The 24,308-nt window shown below is 35.1% G+C and overlaps 1 protein-coding gene across 2 annotated transcripts; it reads left to right on the top strand.

Moving 5' to 3' along the window:
* The first annotated feature begins 7,947 nt into the window (after positions 1 to 7,947).
* On the top strand, positions 7,948 to 23,624 carry LOC120103815 (probable serine/threonine-protein kinase PBL21). 2 transcript variants are annotated; one of them, XM_039117787.1, is made up of 9 exons: positions 7,948 to 9,155; positions 10,314 to 10,531; positions 10,642 to 10,868; positions 11,339 to 11,465; positions 11,555 to 11,626; positions 11,858 to 12,044; positions 12,275 to 12,389; positions 22,759 to 22,799; positions 23,231 to 23,624. In XM_039117787.1, exons 2-8 carry the CDS (start codon positions 10,381 to 10,383, stop codon positions 22,795 to 22,797), a joined length of 918 nt encoding a protein of 305 aa, XP_038973715.1. In that variant the 5' UTR covers positions 7,948 to 9,155; positions 10,314 to 10,380; the 3' UTR covers positions 22,798 to 22,799; positions 23,231 to 23,624. The 2 variants fall into 2 exon arrangements, with proteins under 2 accessions (XP_038973715.1, XP_038973714.1); XM_039117786.1 differs by lacking the exons at positions 22,759 to 22,799; positions 23,231 to 23,624 and adding an exon at positions 21,909 to 22,454 and having other exon boundaries at positions 7,953 to 8,050; positions 8,320 to 9,155.
* Positions 23,625 to 24,308: the final 684 nt, after the last annotated feature.

Below are 24,308 nucleotides of genomic sequence, written 5' to 3'. Positions count from 1 at the left end.
ATGTATTTTTTTTTTGTTTTTAAACATCCAGGAAATATTTTTACTCTTAAATATTTTTCTTATTTCTGGCTATATATACGTCCGTGCGCATGCTCGTAAGAGAGAGAACCTCTTTTATAGGCTCAAGTTCTATGCTCAACAATTATTTGTGTGAACTTTTTATAATATATTTTGAATGCTTGTAATTTTTCTTATTATATAGTTTTCTCTTAAACTTTTTCCTACTTATACATATGCACATACATGCATACATATATACATATATGCACATACATACATAATACATATGTACATACAAACTCATATATATAGATACATACATACATACAATTTTATTAATCTTTTTGTTCTTATTATATATTTTGAATGCTAGTAAACATTTCTTTGGAGCTTTTTCTCCCTTAAGAATCCAACAAACATTTTTGCTCTTGAATTTTTCTTGATTATATTTATATTCAATCTTATAAAGTTTTTTTCTAATTATATTTTTTGAGTAATTGTACTTTTTTATTTGGAATTTTCTATCATTTCTATGTGTCCAACAAATTTTTTTAGCTTTTAAATTTTTCTTATTTTATATATATAATCTTATAAAGCTTTTTTCTTCTTTCCCTTAGTCAGTTCTTATGAAATAATTTTGTTGGCTTAATAAATATTTTTTTTCTTTGATTTCTCTCTATTATGTTCTTATAATGTATCTTCAATGCTTATAATATTCTTTTTTGGTTTTTTCTTTCTTGTACATTAAACAATCTTTTGATATTTTCTTATCATGTGCATTCAATCTTGTGAAGTTTTTGTCTTCTATATCCTTTTGATAGATCATCAACACATATCAAATAACTTTAACATCTAATAAACATTTTTGCTTTATTTTTCTTTATTATTTTTATATTTAGCCTCATTTCAAGATGATTATGATATATTATTATACGATTGTTAATTTACTGAACAGATAAATCTGATCAGTACTTGTTGGATTTCAGTTCCAATTGTATTTTTCAAATTAGCATAAAGTTCAAAATTATAAATAAATATCCTACATTCTTAAGAATCCAACAAATATTTTTGCTCTTGCATTTTTTCTGATTATATTTATATTCAATCTTATAAAATTTTTGTACTAATTATATATTTTGAGTAATTGTAATTTTTTATTTGGAATTTTCTATCATTTTTATGTGTCCAACAAATATTTTAGCTTTTAAATTTTTCTTAATATATATATAATCTTATAAAGCTTTTTTCTTCTTTCCCTTCATCAATTCTTATGAAATAATTTTGTTGGCTTAATAAATATTTTTTTCTTTGATTTCTCTCTATTATGTTCTTATTATGTATCTTCAATGCTTATAATATGCTTTTTTGGATTTTTCTTTCTTGTACATTAAAGAATTTTTTGATATTTTTCTTATCATGTGTATTCAATCTTATGAAGTTTTTGTCTTCTATATCCTTCTTATAGATCATCACCACATGTCAAATAACTTTATCAACTAATAAATCTTTTTGCTTTCTTTTTCTTTATTATTTTTATATTTAGCCTCATTTCAAGATGATAATGAAATATTATTATAAGATTTTTAATTTACTAAAGAGATAAATCTGATCGGTGCTTGTTGGATTTTAGTTCCTATTGTATTTTTCAAATCAGCATAAAGTTCAAAATTACAAATAAATATCCTACATCCTTGAATAACATATAGTTTCTGTTGCTGGAAATTGGACCCGGGGGCGGCCGCGAACCGAGAGAGGAGGGGCTCCACTGCCGGGACAGTGGGTGGCGGTGCGTCGGCTGGTGGCGTCCTCCAGGAGAATCCTGCAAGAAAGCCGGTGGCCGGGTTTTCCGGCGCCGGCCCTCCGAAGCTTAAGTCAGAGGGGGCTAATATGTGAGGAAAGTAAAAGGAGGAGAATGTTTGTTCTTGTATCCGTTTGTGTGTCTTCCCTTTCCCCCCAGGTTCTCTTTTATAGAAAGATATTATGTTACCTGAGAGGTGACAGGGCAATTTGTCTTTTTCGTGATAATTGGGCACGATCATGTTCATTAATGGCGTTGTGGAGAATAAGGCCGAATCAGACCGGAGTCAGCGAACTGTCATGGTTGATCGGACCCGTTGGAGTGGTTGAACCGCCGGCCGTGGTGGGCCTGGGGTTCGTAGATGGCAAGTGTATTGATTGCTGAGTGAACCGGTGATCAGGGAGAGCCATACGCTTTGATGGTCCAGTGATCCGGAGATCATCTTGAGCCGTGTTTATTTAATGGTTGAGTGCATCGGAGGCCCGCTGGGGTCATACGCATTAATGGTCAGGCGTGCCGAAGGCCTGCGGAGATCACGTGCCTTAATGGCTTAAGGATGGTAACAGAGTACGGTGGAGTTGGGTATCTAGTTGTCAGATCCTCTAGAGGATTAGGCGGAGGTTGGATATTTGACTAAGGCACGGGCTCGGCACGGGTGCCGAGCCGAGCCGGTTGCTTTGCGAAGTGTCCTGTCGTGGGGTCGGGCGCTTCTCTAGTTGGCGCTCCTCGGTCGAGCACCTTCCTGGTCGGCGCTCCTTGGTCGAGCACCCCTCTGGTCGGCGCTCTCTGGTCGAGCGCCTCTCTGGTCGACGCTCTTTGGTCGAGCGCCTCTGAGCTGGCATGACTTGGGTTTTCTCCCCCAACAGTTTCATATACCTATTGTTAACTTATCATGCTCCTTTGCCAAAAGAATTATTGTATTCAGAATTTCTTATAATGCAAATTCTTTCAATGCTTTTAGACCTTTCTTTGATTTGATTTGTGCATAAAAAAATGTATTTGACTATAATTCTATGTTTTGTTAAAGAAAGAGCAATAATTTTTTTTTTTTGCATTTATTTCATTCATCGCTTTCCAAACACAATTAGTTCTATTTATAAGTTAGACTATTCTAAAATAAAATCTTTATTTTCTCTTGATTACATGATCATAGAATATTAGTGTTTAACAACTATTGTTTCAGAAAAGAATAACTCTTTAATAAAAGAGAAATGCTTTGAGTCACCCTTAGTATGCTTGAAAGTTTTCTTGGGCCATGTGATATTGGCTTGGTAACTCAGTTGGCAATTCAGTATTCAACAACTTTTCATATATTGCACTAATTCTAGCAAGTTATATTAATTCTTTCATGCATGGCAAAAGAACTTTTCATATGCACATTTCCAGTATCATTATTCTTATAATACGGTTAGCTTGAAGAAAACAAAAATATGTATCAACTGCATTTGTTAAAAGAAAGTGAAGGTTGAAACCAAAATAAGTAAACAATTCAAATAGAAAAATCATGTAGTTGAAGTTATTTTCATAAAACTCATAAAGCTTGTGGCTAGCTAGGCATTCAAGAACAATTTGGCTAATGGAAAAGATTTGAATTCAACAAAAAGAAAGTCCAGAAAATTTGTTAAAAGTTTGGAAAGAGTTTAAACCTAAAAAAGATCATCTTAAAAAAGTTACATGATTTGAAAAAAAGATCATCTTAATCGAACATTATACGACCAAGTTATAGCCTTTGAAATTTCGACATGTAATTTGGCTTTCTGATGTAACAGATCTCGCTCCTAAACCTTGTCTATCTTTACTTATAGTAGCTAAAGTGGTCTATATCAAGTCTTATGATTCTTCTGGATCAGATAGAAAGATATATACTCAGATCAATCAAATCCAACTGTGTTTCTAAAAGATCATTTCCAAACCATCGAACCATGAGTTGACTCAACCTATTTATAGCTTAAACTTGACCTTCAATTGAGAGAAGTTTTAACAAATCTCTTATGATAGCAATTTATAATAAACCTGAATGCTTGACTCATAAAATGGGCATACTTTCAAAATAATTTTACAAGATTTAGGGCTATAAATGTTATATGATAATTCGACGATTGAACCATGAAGAATATTTTAATGATCTAAGTATCTAATTAATCTATAGTTTATTAGATCAGCTCTGAATGCCACCGACATCCAAACTCATAATCCACTGCATAATCTAATAGTAATTTACATGGACAAATATATAGGCTATTGCTATCGATCCAAAATTCCATAAATGTCCATAGTTTAACTTATGCATTTCATATTTGCATGTTGCACGCACGCTAATCAATTAACATATCATCTTTTGAATTCATATATAAAACTATTATGTTAAAGATAATTACAATCTATAACCATAATATTTGATTCTCACTAAGTGAAACAACTTAATTTAAAAAAAAAAGAAACAACATTGTTATTGAATTAGAAGTTTCAACATTACAAGATTGTGTAGGTTCCAAAAAGGAAAAGAAAGGAGTATTAGAGAGAAATATAAAATATAAATCTTAGATACATTAGAGAGTTAACATATATTGAATTATGTGTCCAAATCCAAATTGAATCTAATAAGGAAAGTATGACATGAAATTTAAATTTAATTATTTTATTCAGTTTTGATTCTGATCATGCTTGGACCTGACCTTGTTTTCACCCTTGCTAAGAAAAGGTGGTCCATTCTACCAAGTGGTCTAGGAAGGAGGGAATCCTTCTTGCGACAGCAGCAATGATTGGTGATGCTTCATTGATTAATTATGAAGTAATAAAAAAATAGATAAAAAGAATGTGCACTACCAATTGTTTCCATCACAATGCCAGAGTGTTTGAAATAATAAGACACTTCGCATGGTACTTTTTTTTTCTTCGGAGATAGAGAATAATTATGGATTCCAACTTTATCCATACTGTAGCTCACTAGGAGTTATTACTCTATTAAAAAAAGCCAACAAACCGCGTAGATCCATGCTTAACAATTATATTTAACATTGGAATACCTGAAACTTAGTTTATACATAATTTCAGATGGATCCTCCTGACCTAACTCTTTCTGACGCCTTAAACACCTTGACCTAGCCACCAAGATGGTAGCTCAGTAGAACTGAGCATTGTCTTCTAACTGCATGGTTCCAAGTTCGAATCGCCCTGCGTGTCGATTAAAATATGGTGACACTGCTCGGACATGGGGCCTAGAAACACTTATTTATCCGCTGGTAGTTTTGGTGGTGCCAGATATGACATACTCATCCTTGGGTGGGGAGGATATGAGTAAAACTTGTCTGCCCGCATCAAACATTGTCCTGACGGGCAGGGGCCCAGTGAGGACTGCAACACGGGGATGGGCTTGTCCCTTCCTCCCCACTAACCCCTTCTGTTTAGCGAAAAAAGAAAAAAACACCAAGACCTAACAAATAAAAAAAAATGTTACTCCAATCTTAGGATTCAAGGGCTATGTTTTTTTTTCTAATACTAATAATTTATTCACATGGACTTTGGTAATATTCTTAGTCTCTTCTTCTTTATTTAATAAGTGAATGGCCCTAGAAATGCCAGGTGCCTCATTGATGTCAGCAACCTAGTTCTGAGAAGCTGTCATGGACGAAGACTAACCTAATCATACTCGTTACTTTGAGGTGGGTCCATTCCAGGGATGGGCTTCGTCAAAGGAACTGGGTTCCAGCCTGTCTGCGCTCTTAAAGATATTCAGAGATAAGGTTATCGATAATGACTCTAGAAAACTTTAGTCTTTGTCATGATTGGAGTGATGAGGAAGGACCTTTGTGTGACTGCTCCTAGGTTCTCTTCATATTAGGTGGAGGATGAGATGACTAATTTATAGTTAGAAGAACCCTTTTTTTTTCTTTTTATTGCAATTGCCTAAAGATTATAGGTAGTGCCACTTTGAGCCCACCAATAGTGAATTATTTGTACCTCTACTCCTTTTATGCATGATTTGTCTGGATGGAAGGTATATTTTCACATTAGGATATAAAAAAGAAATATCAATACTGGATTCCACTAGCAACCTAAGATGCATTTTGTTGGACCATGGAGAAGGGGCTCATCAGGGGTATCAAAATTTAGAGCCTCTGGCCATTTTTGCAGTTCATATGGTTGTGTCCTGCTAAGGGGAATAAATTGTCCCCACTTAACCAGCTAAGCTAACGATGCGGCATAATTAGGTCGATGAGCCTTGTTCAACAACCTAGTTGGCTAACTCAAATGAAATTTTGTTCAGATATTCCATTTTTATTTTTATTTTATTTTATTTTAAGTGTTTGGGATGGATGTTCATGAGCATGGGGTTCATGATCTGCAAGATGGCCAGTTGGGTCTTAATACTTGAGCTTGGTAAAATGAACTGATATTTTGAGGAAAAGCTAATTAGACAACATAAAAGAGGGCAACTCTCTTGGGAGACAGGCCCCTCTTAGGTATACTATGGAATCTAACTCTCATATTGTTCTGGATTTTAGATTGGTAATCCAGATCTGAAGAACGATCCCTCTTATAAATGCAGGTACTCTTCAAACTCTATCTATTGATGATTTGCTCCAGAATATTTAAAGAGAGACTTTCTAGAAGTAACCGAAGTAATGAGACTTGTTTTGATGTCTTATAGTGCTTGCCAGATTTGGTTGGCCATGAATGATAGCATCTTTCAAGGTATTTATCAAAGTCCAAGATCGATCCTTATGAAAACATCCATCTTAGCCCAAGAGCATATTCATGTGGTTGCCCCGAAGGTATCTCTAATAGTAGGGGAAAACTATGGCTCTTACCGTGCAGACTCTATGCTTTTTCAAATGATTTATGTTTTTTGGGTGCCACAATTTTTCTATTTTCTTGAGGTCAATTTTGATGGTAGTGCTCAAAATAGAGGTGAATTAGGTGGCGGTAACTTTGTTATTATAAATGCTAGTGGTACGTTGATGGCAGCAGGTGGTTTCAGACTTTTTGAGATACAATATCATAGTTGAGTTGCATGCTGCACAGGAAGGACTGACATATGGTAGGAAATATTTAAAGGCTTCTTACCTTATTATCGATGGGGATTCCTCGATGGTAGTTAAGTGGCTATCTAATAAACTGTCAATAAAAATTATTTTTCATCCTTTAATGCAGGATTGTTAGAGAATGGGATCAACTCTATTTTCGTATGAGGTGACACATGTTTATAAAGAGGCTAATGGTGCTATAGACTAAATGACATCTTATGTAGCTAATTATGTGAGAACTATGTTGTGGACTGTTTTGACAGACCTTTTTTCTGAATTTTTGCCAGTTTTATTTTCTAGTTTTCACTGTTGTATTCCTGCTATGTTGATTTAATAGATCTGGATTACTAAAAAAAAGAGAGAGCACAATCATGATGGCAAATATTCTCAGGAGCCACTTTAACTACTTTTGTCGCACAGAACAAATGACCAACTCATTGACAAGGCTAGTTTGATGTGCTTCTTTCCTAAGCGAGGAAACAAGTTGGAAATATTACTTAAAAAATTTGTGCAGTTAAAATGTTCTATTATCATTTTTTTAAAGCGATATAAAATAACATGGTAGAAAAAAAATATAGCTTATGATGCAAAAAGGAATCTAATCTAACTGAATAAACAAGTTGCACTATAAAGTCATCTAAAGAAGGTTCTTTGCTTTTTCAATATTCTTCATACTTTTTCTATTATCTTGGCTTCCCTGTGCCCAGTCCTCTTCTCCTTATTAATTATCTAAATATAATAATATAGTTTAGTTAGATCAAAATTCCTCATGTTTAACCGAAAAAAAAGGAAAAAATAAGAATAAAAAAAAACAAGCTTTGCATGCAATGAATTGCCAACTTGAGATAGCCCTTGCACTAATTATAGTTAACTATGAATCTAACAAAATAAAGGCAAAAACAAGGTATCTAATGGAGTGTTATGATTCTTATGAAACATGGAAGCCAAAAACCTTAGATTACTACTCATGGGCCGGGCTTGGCTTTCTTTTTAGGCCCAATCAAAACCAATGAATAGATTCAATTTTTGATACAGCTGTATTGCACTGTTACCTGATGCCTCCCCGTATAAAAAAGGAGACAAGGGACAACGGAGAAGAATCCAAGGACACACCAACCTCCTACTATTTTTAATCCCGTAAGATGTAAACAATACTTTGTGTGAGAGCCCAAACAAGAAAAAAAGAGTGGAGGGTTTGGGAGCAACCACTCCAGCAATCAGAAAGGTAGCCGTTATTTCTTTTCTCTTTTGCTTCGATTTTTCCGGTAGGAACTCTCTGTCGAAATAGCTGTCTTTCTGTGACAACAACCACCTTCCAGCTCTGAATACAAAACATCCTCTCCATATCTCCAACCCCCCTTACTTTTTCTTTTTTCCTTTTGATTTTTCTGTCCTTGCTTCTTCTGCTATAATTCTCTCAATTCAGATAAAAAAGACTAGATTTTTCCTCACCGGAATACGAAAAGATTAAATTTTTACTTCTACTGCCCGTAGTTCGAGAGGCCAGAGGACAGTTGGAGGGATGGGAAAGAGGAAGAGAGAGAAAGGAAAGATGTCCGCAGAAACCTCCAACTTGCAGCACCGGACAACCCCTTCTGAATGCTTTAACCTATAAAACAAACACCCTTTTCTCTCATTCCTTCCCCTTTTCCCTTTGTTTTTCTATCTCTATTCAGCTCCTCCTCCCTTTTGTTAATTGTTCTTTTTTCTTTCTTTTTTTGGTTGATGGGCATCACATTCTTGAGTTCCTCCCTGTCAATGGGTTTTTCTGGTCTTTTCTTTTGATGGGTTGGTGTGATTAGGCCTTGTGGAGAAGAAAGGAGTCTCTTTTTCTTTATTTGATTGGCATTGGTATGGGCTTGGTAGGGAAGTGAAGGAAGAAAGAAGAGGAAGAAGAAGGGGAGGAATTAACAACAAATAAAAACAAAGGAAAAGAGTCTTATGCGGAGTCGGCGCTGTGTCGCTGTCTGTCAGCATTGTCGGCATTTGAATTATGATTGGGAACAGGGGATTCAAATAAGTTATTCCGGCATTTAAGTACGGAGTGTGATGCCTAAACCTCAACTGGTCAGTCGGCCATAGCAAGCACCACCCACCGAAGGAAACGATCGAAGAGCTGGGATTCGGCGACAACTGCTTGGGGCCAATCCTCAGCTGGACTTGGTGAAGTGGGCATATAGAGTGCTGTTCTGGGAGCAGGCATATCTTCATGCCAATATGGGCAAAAGATTTGGTTTTGGTGCATTAGCAATATGTGATTTAATCAGGATGATGAGCGAATGAAGCAATGCAATCACGAGCTGCAGACTTTTAGTTTTAGAAGGTTTCAGGTATTGAATTTTGTGTTTGTATTCTGTCAAGAAATTTTATTTTTCATTGTGTTTTTATGATCTTAGGAATGTAATATCCAAGTTTTTGATGAGACAAACTAAGTTGGATTAATGTGATTGAAGCTATATCTTGATGCCCATCCATTTCTTTTTGGTAAGAAAAAAGTTGGATGCCCGTATGAGGCTGAATATGGGAAATGTACCTCTTCTGGTTCTCATTCTGCTAGTACTGGCAAGGATATTTGGGCCTTAAAATGTAATGAAAATGCAGTCTAAGAACTGTTACGAATCTATTGTAATTTGATTGTAGACATGCAGAAGCTTTTTTGTGCATCCAACAAGTGCTTTCAAACATTTATTTTATATTGCTCATGATTGTTCGTTGAATCTCTAGTTGCTCCATTACTATAATGCATTATCCTTCTGTATTTTGGATTTGAATGATTTATAGAGGCTGATATTCTGATATCATTTGCTTTGTTTCTTCCTACTTTATGTCCAAATGTGCATGATTACATTGAATTTTCTTCAAGTGATACAGTTATGTCATATTCACCACAAACTTTTTCATTTAAATTTTCATCAAGACATACCTTCACTAGTGTTGCCTAATGTCATAAAATAAAGTGATGGCTTGCTTAATCTTGGTCATCTGAAAGAATAAAAAAAAAAGTGATTCATGATTACATCTTTTTCATGAAATATGTTGGATTTGTCAAAAGAACCTTCATGAGAATTGTTGCTGACAAGTGACAACAATTTTGCCGTTATATAAATTTGCAAATATTCTTCTTCATCTTTTATCAAAAGAATATCGTTAAACTGATTTTTATATGAGCTTACTGCTTTGAGTTCAATGTACTAATCTAATATAATTGATAAAGATAACAATTCAGTATCTGATATATGTTAAAGCTTCTAGAAGTGTTAGTTATATTATGAGATTGACTGATTTCACAAATAAAATTTCTGTCTTCTCTAAATAACAAAATACTCATTTTTCTATAAGTGGCCATTGAGTTCACCGACAGAAATTTATCCTAGGTGATTTACCAAAGGAAAGAAATTTATGCAAGTCAAAATGCTGATTTTAATTGCTTCCAGTACATTGTTTTTCTTGGTTTCAGTTATAACTTGGTTTAGTCCATTATATTCTAGGTTCAATGTCTAGAGAGGCAGACTTCCCTGCCACTGTTCCACTGTACTGAGGTGGATCCCATACTAAATGTCAGGGCATCTTGCAGCAGCTCTTGGAGGTGCTGCAGGAGCCGTGGCATTGGTTGGGATAGTGGTTATTTTTGTATGGTACTGCCTATTGCGTAACAGGGGTGTCTCGAGAACTTCAGAGACGAATTCATCAGAACCATCTCTACAAGGTACTAGTTGTTGTTCCAAGAGCTGTTTTATTTATTTATTTAAGGGAAGGCTTCTGTTCTGAAGAAAATGATGGCAGACCAGTATTCTGCTCTCTTGAACTTTTCGGCAGGACAAAGTATTGAATTGCCTTTCCGTGGAGGTGTCTCTTACCCACCAGACTTTCAAGGAGCAAGATGTTTTAAACTGGAGGAATTAAGTGTGGCTACAAAGAATTTCAGCAATATCAATCTTATCGGTTATGGAATGTTTGGAGAAGTCTACAAGGGTTTGCTTCATGATGGGATGGTTGCTATTAAGAGAAGGCTATCTGCTCCAAGTCAGGAATTTATTGAAGAGGTAACAATGGCCTCTGTCATTAGTGGTGAATATTAGAGCATTGAACACTTGGATGCAGACACTGTGCATGGGCACTTTAGTTGCCAAACTGAATAGACTATATAGAACTAATGAAATTATGAAAATACTAAATATCTGATACATTTTATTTTTGGAATTTGGGATCTCTTCAAATTTATTATTTTTTCATTACTTTTCTAACATCCAAGTAAACTTGATAAAATTTTACATTTTTAACGTAAATTATTTTTGACCTGGCTGGCATATCCAGTAAGTAACTTAGTGGCTAATTTTCATGGTAAATAACTTAATAGCAACATTTGGCAAGATACTGCATGAGTGAGCAGGCACCGAGGAGCATGACAAAAAAGGAAGCCTCAGACTTGTTCTCTTTCTCAATTTCCTTTTATCTGTGCTTGTTTTGTATTCAACGAAACATTTTATAGTTTTCTGACCAAGTTGTCTTTTAGGTACATTTCCTATCATCTATTCGGCATAGGAATCTTGTGAGTCTTTTGGGTTACTGCCAGGAAAATAACATGCAAATGCTCATCTATGAGTATATACCAAATGGCAGTGTTTCCACTCACTTATATGGTGACCTATTCTTCACTTGCACTTATTGTACATTTCCTATGTGAATTAAGGACATATCAGTTAGAAATACTGCAACTTTTGTTATGCAGGTTCTGGTCAGGTGGCAAGCGCCAGGCTAGAATTCAAGCACAGGCTCTCGATAGCCCATGGGGCAGCTAAAGGTGATTATTTGCAAAATCACCGAGTATTGGTGGTTTTCCTGGTATTGGTTTATTCCTAGTGAAGTAGAAAAGTGTTCAACTCCACCTTGTGGATAATTTTTCTCTCATCATATGTACTATTTTCTGACAGCCCTTACTCTTGAGATTGTTAGCTGTTCCTTATGGAGTACAAGTGTCTTTAAGAAATGTTGTCCCAGAACCTGAATTTTGATGCTGCTTTCCGTTCGTCAGGTCTGGGTGTTCTGCATTCTCTGAATCCTCCTCTGGTACATACGAACTTCAAAACAGCAAATGTGCTTGTAGATGAGGATTTCATACCAAAAGTTGCAGATGCTGGGCTTCGAAGCTTGCTTGATCGAATTGATGAAGCTGGTCCATCTTCCCGAATGACAACAGATGATCCTTTCCTTGATCCTGAGTACTCACCTTCCTGGAACTATTAAAAACTGAAATTTACTGCTGAGATAAATAAGCAAAATAGAAACTTTTTGTGAAAATGAAGAGTAATGATTATTATTTTTATGTTGACCATATACTGTTAGTAGCTAAATTCTTAATCCTATCGAAGTAAAAAATAAAATGTATTCTTAACAAACATATCCTATCATGACATTAATTTGACTGTATTATCTTTTGTTATCTGCATAGGGTCAAGGAATCTGGAAGATTTTCTGTAAGGAGTGATGTATATAGTTTCGGAGTGTTTCTTCTGGAGTTAGTAAGCGGGCGGGAAGCTAGATCTGACCAAAGTATCATCGAATTGGTACTCAGCAGACTTCACTATATTAGTAGTGCTGCTAAAATTAAGTTATTTCACTAGATATGAATGGAACTGCAATTCAATCATGTGCTTCAATCTAGAAAATAAAGATGATGAAGAATGTGCTTACCGTTTAAATATCTATTGCTCTTTGGAATCATTCAGTGCCCGTCGTACATATATGTTGTTGTGGTTGCTGTTGGATATCTAGTAGCATTTTATAGTATACTTTTCTAGTAACATTTAACAACTCTGTAATCTAGGAAAGAAATATACAGTTCCACTTGGTTCTCCAACCGGTTACTTACTTAAATTTTCATTCTAAAGATTTGAAATTATTTCAGTATGTTTTTTCTGTGTATGGTTTGTAATTGGATACTATCAAAGATGATATTATCAGATCAAGAGTCCTTGACTGCTATTCTCACTCCATAATTAGCTCTTTATTCTTCAGCCTTCATTATGTTCAACTTTGCTTCCTTCTTTATCTATGAAAAGATTGATATCGTCACCTTACAAAGCCAAAGATTGGGTCTGCTCACCATATATGAAGGTTGCAAAGATATGTTGATTAAAGGTCAAATATACAGGCATAGGAAGATGTAATTTCTTGGGGACAATGTCAAAATAAGGAAAGATAATTTTACTCCATTAAACTATATTCTCTTTTGAGTAAAATTAATTTCTCTACCATGGAAAAACTCATGCTTTCTAAAAGTTACACTCTAACCTAAAAAGCTAAAATAAATTTAAACATAAGTAAATCATAAACATGTATCATATCTATTCTTCTTACTTTATTATCCAACCTACTATTAATGGTTGAATAGGTATTTCACAAATTCTATTCTCTGATTCTATATTCAAAATAATTCTTTCTCAAGGTTATCAGATTGTATTAAGATTTGGAGAGATATAAAAAGGCAGTGGGAACTATTAGTCTAGTTGGGATATAAGTTGGGACACCCATAAATACAGGAAGAATCAAATGAAGGCAATCCCACTTTGATGAAAATGTCATCTAGATTTTAAGAAAGGCACCCTTTCCTCTAGACTTGTTGCATTACACTTAAGCTGATGTTAAGGGGAACCTCTTTTCTCAAAACATAATTGGGGAGACTAGTCTCTGCTTATCATACCAAAACAAGAAAAATGATACTCTAAAATAACAATTTATTTTAATGATGAAAACAATGAATACTATTTTCTCATTCAACCAATAATAGGACTTCCACAATCTCTATTGCTTTAGCTTTCACTTCTTATGAAACAACAGGCATATTGTTTAATCTATTTGTTTCCTTCTTTAGTTTGTGGTAACAACAAATTTATTTTACATTTTTTGGCCCAAAACTAGCTCTAACCCTAATAATATTTGTAAAACAACACAGAAGAAGAAATGGATCCTGATTGTTGTTTCTGCGCCAACTCCCAATAATGTGTTAGCATGGTACATACCTGTATTGTACTGGACTGGCACTAACCAATACCAGTCCCAATGCCAATATCGAGATCCTAAATCTTGACAGTATGGGATACAAATAACAAGGTTTAAAATAGAAGCTATTTTAGCATTATTATGATTGTTACAATGGGTCCTTTTTTTACAGTATATATGTTAGCTCTCATGCACATGCAAAGCACATGTTTATTTAAGGAGCTTTTGATTGGGGTTCGTAACTGCATCAATTAAAATTGCTCAATAGATATACTCGGTTTAGAAGTAGATGCTGGCACTTGGATAGGCTTTATAATTTCCAATTCAATTAGAAACCTAACATAAGTATCAGAGAGAGAGAGAGATGGATAGGTTTCTAAATCCCAATCTATTAGGGAACCAAAGCGATAGATTAGAAAGAGGGAAACTTTATTATTTTTTATTGTTATATTATGTACATGTTGCTCGAATAGAGGGAGGGAAAGGGAGAGAGGTGGTGAGGCCTCATGGCTTCACTGATAGGTGACTTGCTCGAAAAGTTTATGCTGCGATAGTTAATGATTGATACCAAAGTTTAAATAACAACCATTTCCAGTAGCTATTCCATTATAACAGCCATTATATCATGCAGATAGCTAATAATACTGGACATTTTTAATGTTCATCTGAACAAAACATGTTTTAGATTCTAATATCTAGGTCAGCTAGAACAAAATAATCTTTTGTTTGGAATCTAGTGGCTTGTAAGTAATTCTGTAACTTTACTGTTTTAATGGCTTAATAATGGGCAAATAGCCAATATGTTATTTCTAAATACGTTCAGTTCAGGTAAAACTAGGTAAATAACTGTCAGTGCTTTGTTATAAGGTACATAATGATTTTTTAGGGACTGTTGTCTGGGAATATCAACATTTTTTGAAACCTAGGGATAAAGACTTTTTGGAAAGGATCCATATCTGAGATCAATGTCAGATTGGTGGATCCAATCTCTCAAGTCATAGCCCTTATATAGAGAGAACACAAAAGACAAGACGATAACAAGAATAAACCATGTTAATTTATAATTGGAGGGAATAGGACAAATGATAAGGACTAACTACTACATTGAAAGTGAATCTTGAAGCCTTGGTCGAATCAGTATAAAGTTCAAGAGTTGACAAATTTTCCTTACGAAAAATAAGACAATTTGAGGGAAAAAGTTAGTGCTAAGAGCAAGAAAGCCAAACTTGTCCTAAGATCCAATTGTATTATAGGTTAACGTCTCAACTAGAAGTGGGGAGAGAATAAACTGGCACTCTGCTTGTAATATGGATTTGTAATGAGAGGGAGGGGAATTGAGAAACTCTATACAAATTAGATATTAGTATTTACATATATAGGAAAGATGATCATGCTAAACTTTAATTCTTAAAACTAATGGTATTTTGGGTAGAAAAGTAGAAAATAACATCTTCTCAAAAAAATTTCAAAACTCCTATCCTTTATATACAAGTATAGAAGAAGTTAAATATAGAGGTTGAAGCGAGCATCTTTGCCAAGATCTTCAACACTTTCACGACTCATGATGGCCATTATCGTGAAGTTCTATTGCTTTTTTGCAGCCAATATGGTAATTGCCATGCCTAGAATTTATGTGGTTTGTTGTCTCGAGACATGACATAGGAAGTGAGTCGTTATTGAGTTGGAGAAAAAGAGGAAACCAACAACTGGTAAAAGTTATTCTTTTTCTTTGAGGAATATGCCAAAAATAAAGAGAGGAATGCCACCTACCATTTAGGAATCCAACAAGGGCATCCGAGGCTCCAATCATTGTGGGGTCTGAAGAGGGTCAGTTATATGCAGCCTTCCCCTACGTACAGAGAGGCTATTTCCATGTTTCGAAGCTATGACATCAATGTCATAATGGAACAACATTACCATTGTGCCAAGGCTCTTCTTCATTAGGAATCCAATAACAAGGCTAGGAAATGATACTTAGAAGAAATCCATCTTCCAAGAAGAGAAAACAAGCTTTTCTTCATAAATTCATCCACTCAATTGACCCACCCCCTTCATTATATGGTTACAAATTATATAAGCATATGCATGCAAATGTTGCGACTACAACACTTTTTGAAGGAACAACATATGAATCGAGAAACCATAACAAAAGAGACTCCCCAAAAGCCAGATGTGGAATTTAACCTAACCAGCCATACTTAATACAAATGCATTATCACTAGTAGATGGAAAAATCTCTTCTAAATATTTTACTATATATAAACTAAGCTCTCTCATGATGGCTGTTGACATTCAACTCTCTTACTTGTGGACATATGATAAAGGAAATCTGTAAATGAACAAAGAAAAAAGAAAAACAAAAAACAAAATCGACTTTCTTACCTCTCTAATGCAATCACATGAGAAAAAGAAGTTCCACAAAGAAGAGAACCAAAATGGACCACCTCACCTCTAATGCAATCAATTGGGAAGGAAATATGGGAAAACAATCTTGAGAAATTGCAACTTCCAAATTCCAAATCCCAAGATATTAGCATCTTTGCTGACTCTTGCTCTTCACTAATCATTATCTAGATCTACATTACCTAATTCAGTGGTTTGCTTGGTATGAATTTAGTTTCACAAACAAAATTCTCGACCTTCAAAAACCCAATGTGATGGGGGTAGGATTAGAAAATGTATTTCTAAGCGTTAAAATAAATATTTTAACTTTGGTTCTACAAATGCCTGATTACTGGAATCCAATTCCTCCTAAGAAATAATCGATGATAACAATGACAAATAATGGATGTTATAAGAATTTAAGTCTGTCCATTTAAGTTTAAATCTGTTTAAATTTTCTTTTCTTTTCTAAGTAAGTTTTTAGTTGAGTGATCTTTGGAAGTCTCTCCTTACTTTCCCTAAAAGTTGCTTTTCAGGTGCATGTTAAGTACAAAATGAAAATTCACTAGGTTTAGTATTGGCAACTTAGTCACCAACCTCTCTCATGTATGGTATTGAGTGTTGTAGGGACACCAACCCCCCTATGCGATGTTGTAGGAGCATGCACATAACCAAGCCTCCTCATAGTGTTAGTCTGCTTTCTCTATGACCTTTTGTAGTCCTTGCCTAGGCCCTTAAACCCACCGTATATTTGGAACCTTGCTTTAACCTACTTCTTGAAATCTTTGGCTATTCAATGTGTTGATTTTTACAACAATTTGCCAACCCTTTTGAGTTTCCATCCGATGCCTAAAATTCATAATTTGAGCTGGACCTCTAATTCTCATCCACTTGGTGATATTCCTCAAATAAAATCTCCTCTTTTACAAAATGTAGTGAATTCTATTGTGCATTCATACATTTGGTACCAATTCACATGACACCTATACCCCCAGTGATTTAGGTAATGCAAATCAAAATGGAGGGATAACAATCATCCAACCTATGACTTCAAGACTTGAGCAATATGGCTCATATCATCTATTACATACCTCTTGTACTAGCCTGTACTGTCCATATTGATACAGGGTACTGGCATCGCCAACTAATACCCTATGTCAGTACAAGAGTGTACATTGTATGTATGTACCAGCTAGTGACCAATGGGGGCCCATATCGTAATATTTTAAACCATGATATACCCCTCATCTCATGCTTATCAGACTTGCTAAGCAAGATTTTGTTTTATTTGGTAACTTGCTAAGCAAGATTTTGTTTTTTTGGTAACTTGCTAAGCAAGATTGTAATGCTTAGATTTGGTTTTGTCCCTTGGGAAGTGTTTTGATTACGGCATGTTTGGCGGCTTCTATAGTTTTGTTCTGAGCTTTTCAGTTTCAATCAAAACATTTAAGAAAAATCTAAAAAATGCAAAAAAATCAATGCAAGCTATTTTCCATCATTTGACTGTGTTTAAGTTTTCTAGGATCATATTATATAGAGTTTAGGTAGTTTTGGGCTGAAATTAATCTATGTTGAATTATAATTATAATTGTATCACATGAATGGATTAAGCTTTTAAGTAAAATATTAAATATCAATCAACAAAACAAGCACAAAATAACAAGACAGGTACATAGGAGTATGAAATAAATTAGGTTTGTCTATTCAATACCATATACTATTGCAAGGTGGTTCACGCAAATGATAGTGGCCAGCATCATTATCGTCAGCAGGATGTGTGTGGGAGTACTGATAGAGATGAGGATAATGATGGCCCACCACCCATCCAAGTAGTTATGAAATATTTCATTTGTTGTATACAAAAAATAGTATTTTTTGGAAATATATCATATTTAGTTGTTCACAATAACCTTTCTAAAGTACTACAAGGAGGGCCATTAGAAGCCTTGGCCGTTAAGAATTACATTTGTTATGTATCCTTCTTTTACCTCAAGGAGGAAAAAAAAATCCTTTCAAAATCGGTATATATAGTTGATGTACTAACAAAGAAATGACAAAAATACGATAACCAAAGTCAAACCAATGCTTTTAAAAGAATATCTAAATCAATGAAACTAGATACTTAGGGTTAATTTTGGTTTGGTCTCATCCAAAATTGATGAGTTTCATTTCCATCAAAACTTAAAACCTTGATGCTAAGATGTGGTCTAATAATCAATCATAAATGCGACTTCTTGGAGAACTTGTAAACATTTTTTTGCCTAGCTAAATTTATCTTCAAATTGAAGCAATTTTAGAACTGATGTGTGGTGCATATTTAGTGTTAGGCTTTTTCCATCGATAAGAGTTCATCCTTTAGTCCGTTTATTTTTATCATGAGGTAAGGTTGTCACACTGCCTAGGTGAGGACAAGCAGTGGATCCCTTGTATGTCCGAGGCGGGTGCGTAGGCGCTTAGGTGGCCGCTTAGGAAGGAAAGACCACCAAGCTTTATATGTGGATATATATATACACATAGATACATACTTTTTTCACGATATATGGCATTATTGAAACCTATTTTTCATGCTTAAAAGTCAAGGATGAGAATAGCAAAAGCATTGCTACCATTGCAGTAGCCAATAGGCTGCAAAACATAGCCAGGTAGCTAGCACCTAGCAAGCATTAAAAGGAGGAGGGCAGGAAGCAGTAGCCAACTAGCTGCAGGGCCACAACCAACAACCATTAAGAAGGAGGCAAGCAAAATAAAAAGAAAAAAAAAATGGAAGAATAGCTAGATGGAGTAGGAGTAGAAGTAAAAGAGGAAGAAAAATTAGAGGAAGGAGAAGAAGATGAAGATTGATCCCCAAAAAAAGAAAGAAACAAAGATATAGAAACTTGGCACTAGTGCTGGCCACCGCAGTGGCTGCTTCCACTCATCATTGCTGATGAACCTGTAGTCACTGTTGATCAGACCACTGGCTACTACTAGGTTGGCCGTAGAGGCTGCTACTAGGTTAAAGGGAGCCTTCCTTGCCCTTCCTCATATCCCATATGGGGATCAAATAGGGAAAGGAAACTGGAAGATAAACTCTTGAAGATGCAAGGTTTAAGCATGCTAGGCCTATGCAGCTAGCCAAATTAAGCACCTGGAACCTAGGCACCTAGGCAGCCACTTTAAACAATACCATGAGGATTGAAGAACTTATGTGATGGGGGACCATCCATCAATATGGAATCTAGGCGCACTTCTGTTAAGCACAAATATAAAAATTAGATATTTTATTTTATTTAGAATTTAGGGAATTTTATTTATATTGAGAATTAGAATTTTGTGGATGCTAGAATTAGAATTTTATATGGATTCTAATATTTTATCTTTATGCAAACTCTTATTAGGGTTTTGGGTTGTCTATATAAACCTATTGCTATGTCAATTGAGGATAGGGATTGAATTATTAAGATCACAGAATATCGAGATATCCCCTTTCTCTCTCTTTGCCTTATTCTCTCTGCTTCTTCTCCTTGTTCTTCTTTTCTCTTCCCTCTACTTCTTCTCCCTCTGTCATGCATCATTATGATGTAACCTTACAGACATTTTTTTACTGTGCTACTTTGATTCTTTTTCCTTTGTTAGACACTCAACCATCAAATACTTCTATATGTAAGGTTCATAGTATTCTTACACCTTTTGATTCATACTTTTATAAGTTGCTTATCATTGGGGATATTGGATTCCACTCATCTAGTTTGCATGGGATCATGAGGATTTTTAAAACCTCGAATGGGAATAAAATTATGGCAAATAATGGGATGCTTGTCATCATAATATTGTCCCAACTTGGAAATAAGCACACGATGCTTATGAACAAACCTACATAAAAGAATCCATGTAGTATTCTACTTGATTTTCCTTGTGTTAAAATATGAATTTTGTATTTTCATTTGGTTCCTTATCATCGATAGGAGGTCAGTCCAATGTAAGTTATTTTTTCTTCACAACCTTTTGATGAGAAAGACCACATCTCATGGTAACTTGGGATGTCTTAGATATGTGAGAAGTATCATCATGTACCAAAGCATCATGGCATGCAAGATCCCTTGTAGAAGTTGATCTTTTCTTCTTAGGATGTCCAATTTGATGTCATGAAAGTCATGTTCCATGATGGCCTATGCTTTGATACCAATTGACGTTAGAAGCAAGTTGATTGAATTGGACAAAAGGTGGTAAAACAAGAGCTGGTAAAAATTAATTTTCTCTACGGAGTTCAGCAAAAATTTTGAAAAAAAAGATAGAAATGCAACCTACCCTGAAGAACCCACAAAGAAATCTAGGCGAAAGGTCACTAGAAGAAATCCTCTGCTAAGAAAATAAATTTTCTTTCATTCATTCATTAACTTAAAACCCACCCAATACATTGCCATACAATTATAAGAAAATGCATTTGAACATAAGTGACAATGACACTATCCAAGGAGACAACACATGAAGCGAGAAGACATAACAAGTTTTCAAAATAAAGACCCCTAGATATCAAAATATGGGAGTAAAAACCACCCATATTTAATGCTCGCACATGGTCTAGGAATATGGAAGGGTCTGTCCAAAATACTAGTATAATCAATCATAGTGCCACTTTGCAGAAAATTGAGATCATCTTTTTCCTAGCTAAATGTTCTTTGGCTTGGACTGATTTAGGGCTAGGTGCATAGATGCTGGAGTGTCAAGATAAGTCTTTGCAACTATCTTAAGAAGAGGCAATGAAAGCTTGATGGTATTGTAATGTTCTATGCTGATGTTAACAAGTGACTATATTTATCTATTTAGAATGGCCAACTAGATTTGGGGTGATGATGAGGAGATCTTGCCATTTTACGGGTGAAGTTGTTCAATTCATACTCACTTACTTTTCTGAAGTAGAATCTTGGAATGGCAACAAAGGTGGCTGACCTCTTTGCTTCAATCGATCAGCGATCTAAAGAGAGAGAAATGGTTACCATTTTTTGAAGAAAAATAAACTAGACTTTATTCTGGGATATGCCAGGATGGTGGACTTGGTCAAGGTGGTGTGATGTCTGGCGTGTTAGTTGGTCATGTTTCTGCAGTGAATTTTCTTATTTTGTTGTTTGGGATTGGTTGATATTCATATAGAGTGTGCCTTCTCATTTTTGGGGAAAGATATATATCTAATTACATTTTTTTAAAGGAAATCGAAGAACATAAACCTTTTTCCTGCTGAATAAGAATCTTCATCCTTAGCATAAGGACTATATTTTAAACGTCGACTATGTTCAGAAAAAACGATGCTTTCCCACATACTTACCGTATTTCACTACTGGTCACATGACATTTCCACCATCATACTTGCATTGGATAGTTTTTGACTTTAGACCTTGTATTTATGTAATTTGTTAGCTACGATCCATGCATGGAGCAGCTTGGGAGCTCTAGTCCGTAACCACCACCTAGGAGTTCTTGGTATATTTAGCATGAGAAGTAGACCTCTTGCCAAGTCTGCTGCCTGTGAGACCAGGCCTTGGTTTTATGTGCATTATCTGTGTGGAAATTTTAATTCAGTTAACAGACTAATACAGCTTCAAACTGAGAACTCAACTCGGCAGTTTAATTTTGTCCGATTCTTGTCTATATCTGTAGTGCAAATTTTGCAATTTTGGATTCAGAAATTGCAGGTTTCTTGATAAAACTATCATTTGGTTCTGAAGGCACAAAAATATCAGGAGCCAAGTAATATTTCTACCCTTGTCGATCAGAGAATGGGCAGCAGTTTTACCTCTGAAGGAATGAGGGAGTTCCTGCGGCTAATAGCTTGGTGTGTGAACCCATCTAGCCAGAGACGTCCACCCATGAATTATGTGGAGTTGGAACTCGACCGGATACATGAGAAAGAAATGAGCCTGACCACCATAATGCCTGAAGGCAGTACAACTGTGACTCTTGGAAGCCAGCTGTTTACTACAACATAATTGAGAATATTACCTATTCTGTCTAAACTGTATATCAGCTCTATGAGCATGGTTTTGAAATTGTAGAGTGGATTATCAGCCTGCAAGTTAAGTGTATAGAAAGAACAGCTGTATAATTCCTTTATTTTTTTTCACCATAAATATTTGGAGAGTCATGTTGTACAAAAATTCTTTTTGTTGTTATATCTCATTTGTATGATTGTTGCTGTTGTTGGTTTGAAGTTCATGTATGTTTGTTACCTGGAAATGGTCTAAGTCTAATGAAAATTTTGGACACTTTTAATAGTTTTTTAGTCTCTCTTTTCTTTATCACTGCCTCCAGTGGTATTTAGTCTGCTCTCCATCCTATCATATGAATGGCTGAATTTTTTTGTATCTTTAGAAGCAAATTTCAGTCTTCACTGACATCTTGAGTTGATCTTTTGATGGCTGCTTTAAGATGCACTAATCTCAGGTAGGGATTAACCCGAAAACAGATCTCATTCTTTTTGGTTTGCACTGTCAGGCTGTGAGTGCATTACTTTATATGAAAGATTGAAGTTTTCTTGTGTTTCCTAAGTACAATTGTTTGTAATTTTCTTCCTTTCAGGTACTTAGGAATTTCATGAAGGCACTTCAAGCACTCTAGCAGTATGTCCTCTCTCTCTCTTCTAACATATCCATTTCTCTATTTCCATTGTTGTTGATAATTACATTTCTTTTGATCACCAATATGCATATGCATTTTTATCCCATTATTTAGCTGTCTTTTTTCTATTAGCACTATATCTAGTACTGTCAAATTCAGTATTTCTGACAGAATCCCCACTCAAAAAAAGAGATATGGACATTTCTAAATTTCTATATCTCAAAAGTAAAAAGATAAAAGCAGAGAGAAGCTTTTGTGCGGAAGTCCCCTCATGCTGCTTGTTGGAGGCCTCATCCTATCATTCTTCTACTTGCCCCTATATCCTGATTTTTTTTCATTTACATTATCGTAGGATTTGTGCTACCTTATGAAATTTAATTGAATTTGAAATTACATCTTTCTGAAACCTTGTTCTCATGTTTCACTCTGTTAGGTTGCGCATCTGCTGCACTCATTCATTCCGGAAGTTACTACGCTTTAATTTCATCTACTTGTGCATATAAAAGCCATCACTCGATAAATTTCTGAAGCTCCATGTTAGTGACCATGATTTGTAAATTAATTTCAGTACAATGTTATAATTTGGAAACACTTTGTTAGTGATGTAACCTTGAACACGTAATTGAAAGGAAAAGGAGGAATGTAGAACTAACCATCTTGTTTGTTTGTTCAGTGCAACAGCAGGATGTGGTAGTTCCTAGGATAAGTAAGATCTACCTGCAAATGTGGTGCAGTTTAGATCTTCTGTAATATTGTTCTACACTTAGAATCTTTGTTTGCATTTATTTATGATATTTTATTTTGGAGTGAAAAGGTTGCCTGAAATTGGATAGCAAGGGCAGTGGGATGGCTGTCTGTGCAATGGAAAGTAACTTATTTTTTTTCAGAAGGTAACTTAACTGGAGTTACTGATTGTTTTGTGACATACAGATTGTGGGATTTTAATGCTTGACCAAACTTTTCAAAGTTTCTCATCTTTTGAGTTACATCCTTTCAGCATGAGTTGCATGCTCTGAACATTGACGTAAAAACTACTTGAGTATTGATTGCTCCAAACATTATAATTCACCAGCCAATCTGTGGGTTGATTTGTGTAACTATGATGTGCAACTTAGACTATAGTTAAAAATTTAAAGTAATGTTGTAACTTGGCATGTATTTAGGAGTTGTTTCCTTTTCTGCACCTTTTTCATTTTCTTTTTATTTTTTTTGAGGGAAGGATGGGGAGAAGCCCATCAAATTCAACAAGAAAATGAATAAGAGTACAAGTAGGCAAAACAGTTGAACAGTGATAGGTTATAAAAGGAAGGTTGAGAGGGAGGAGGAAAAGGAAGAAGGAAAAAAAGGGTGAAGTGGCCAAGAAAGACCATCTATAGAAGGCCTTATCTCTGTCCACCAAATTCCACAATGACATCCAACGAGATGCGTGGTATGAGATCCCCAAAGACTCAAATTTGTGAGAGCCAAAGGGATTACCTTTCTTCCTAACATTCTCATCCCTCCAGCTAGAC

This window comes from Phoenix dactylifera, unplaced genomic scaffold (assembly GCF_009389715.1).
Source record: "Phoenix dactylifera cultivar Barhee BC4 unplaced genomic scaffold, palm_55x_up_171113_PBpolish2nd_filt_p 000275F, whole genome shotgun sequence".
Taxonomy (NCBI): Eukaryota; Viridiplantae; Streptophyta; class Magnoliopsida; order Arecales; family Arecaceae; genus Phoenix; species Phoenix dactylifera.
Note: the sequence above shows the minus strand (reverse complement) of the source record. Positions and strands in the feature narration are given on the sequence as shown.

Bases quoted from the DNA above. Each gene is read 5' to 3' on its own strand.
- LOC120103815 (XM_039117786.1), top strand. From the start codon at position 10,381: ATGTCAGGGCATCTTGCAGCAGCTCTTGGAGGTGCTGCAGGAGCCGTG. The intron at 10,532-10,641 runs GTACTAGTTGTT...ACTTTTCGGCAG, and splicing joins ATCAGAACCATCTCTACAAG to GACAAAGTATTGAATTGCCT. The intron at 10,869-11,338 runs GTAACAATGGCC...GTTGTCTTTTAG, and splicing joins GTCAGGAATTTATTGAAGAG to GTACATTTCCTATCATCTAT.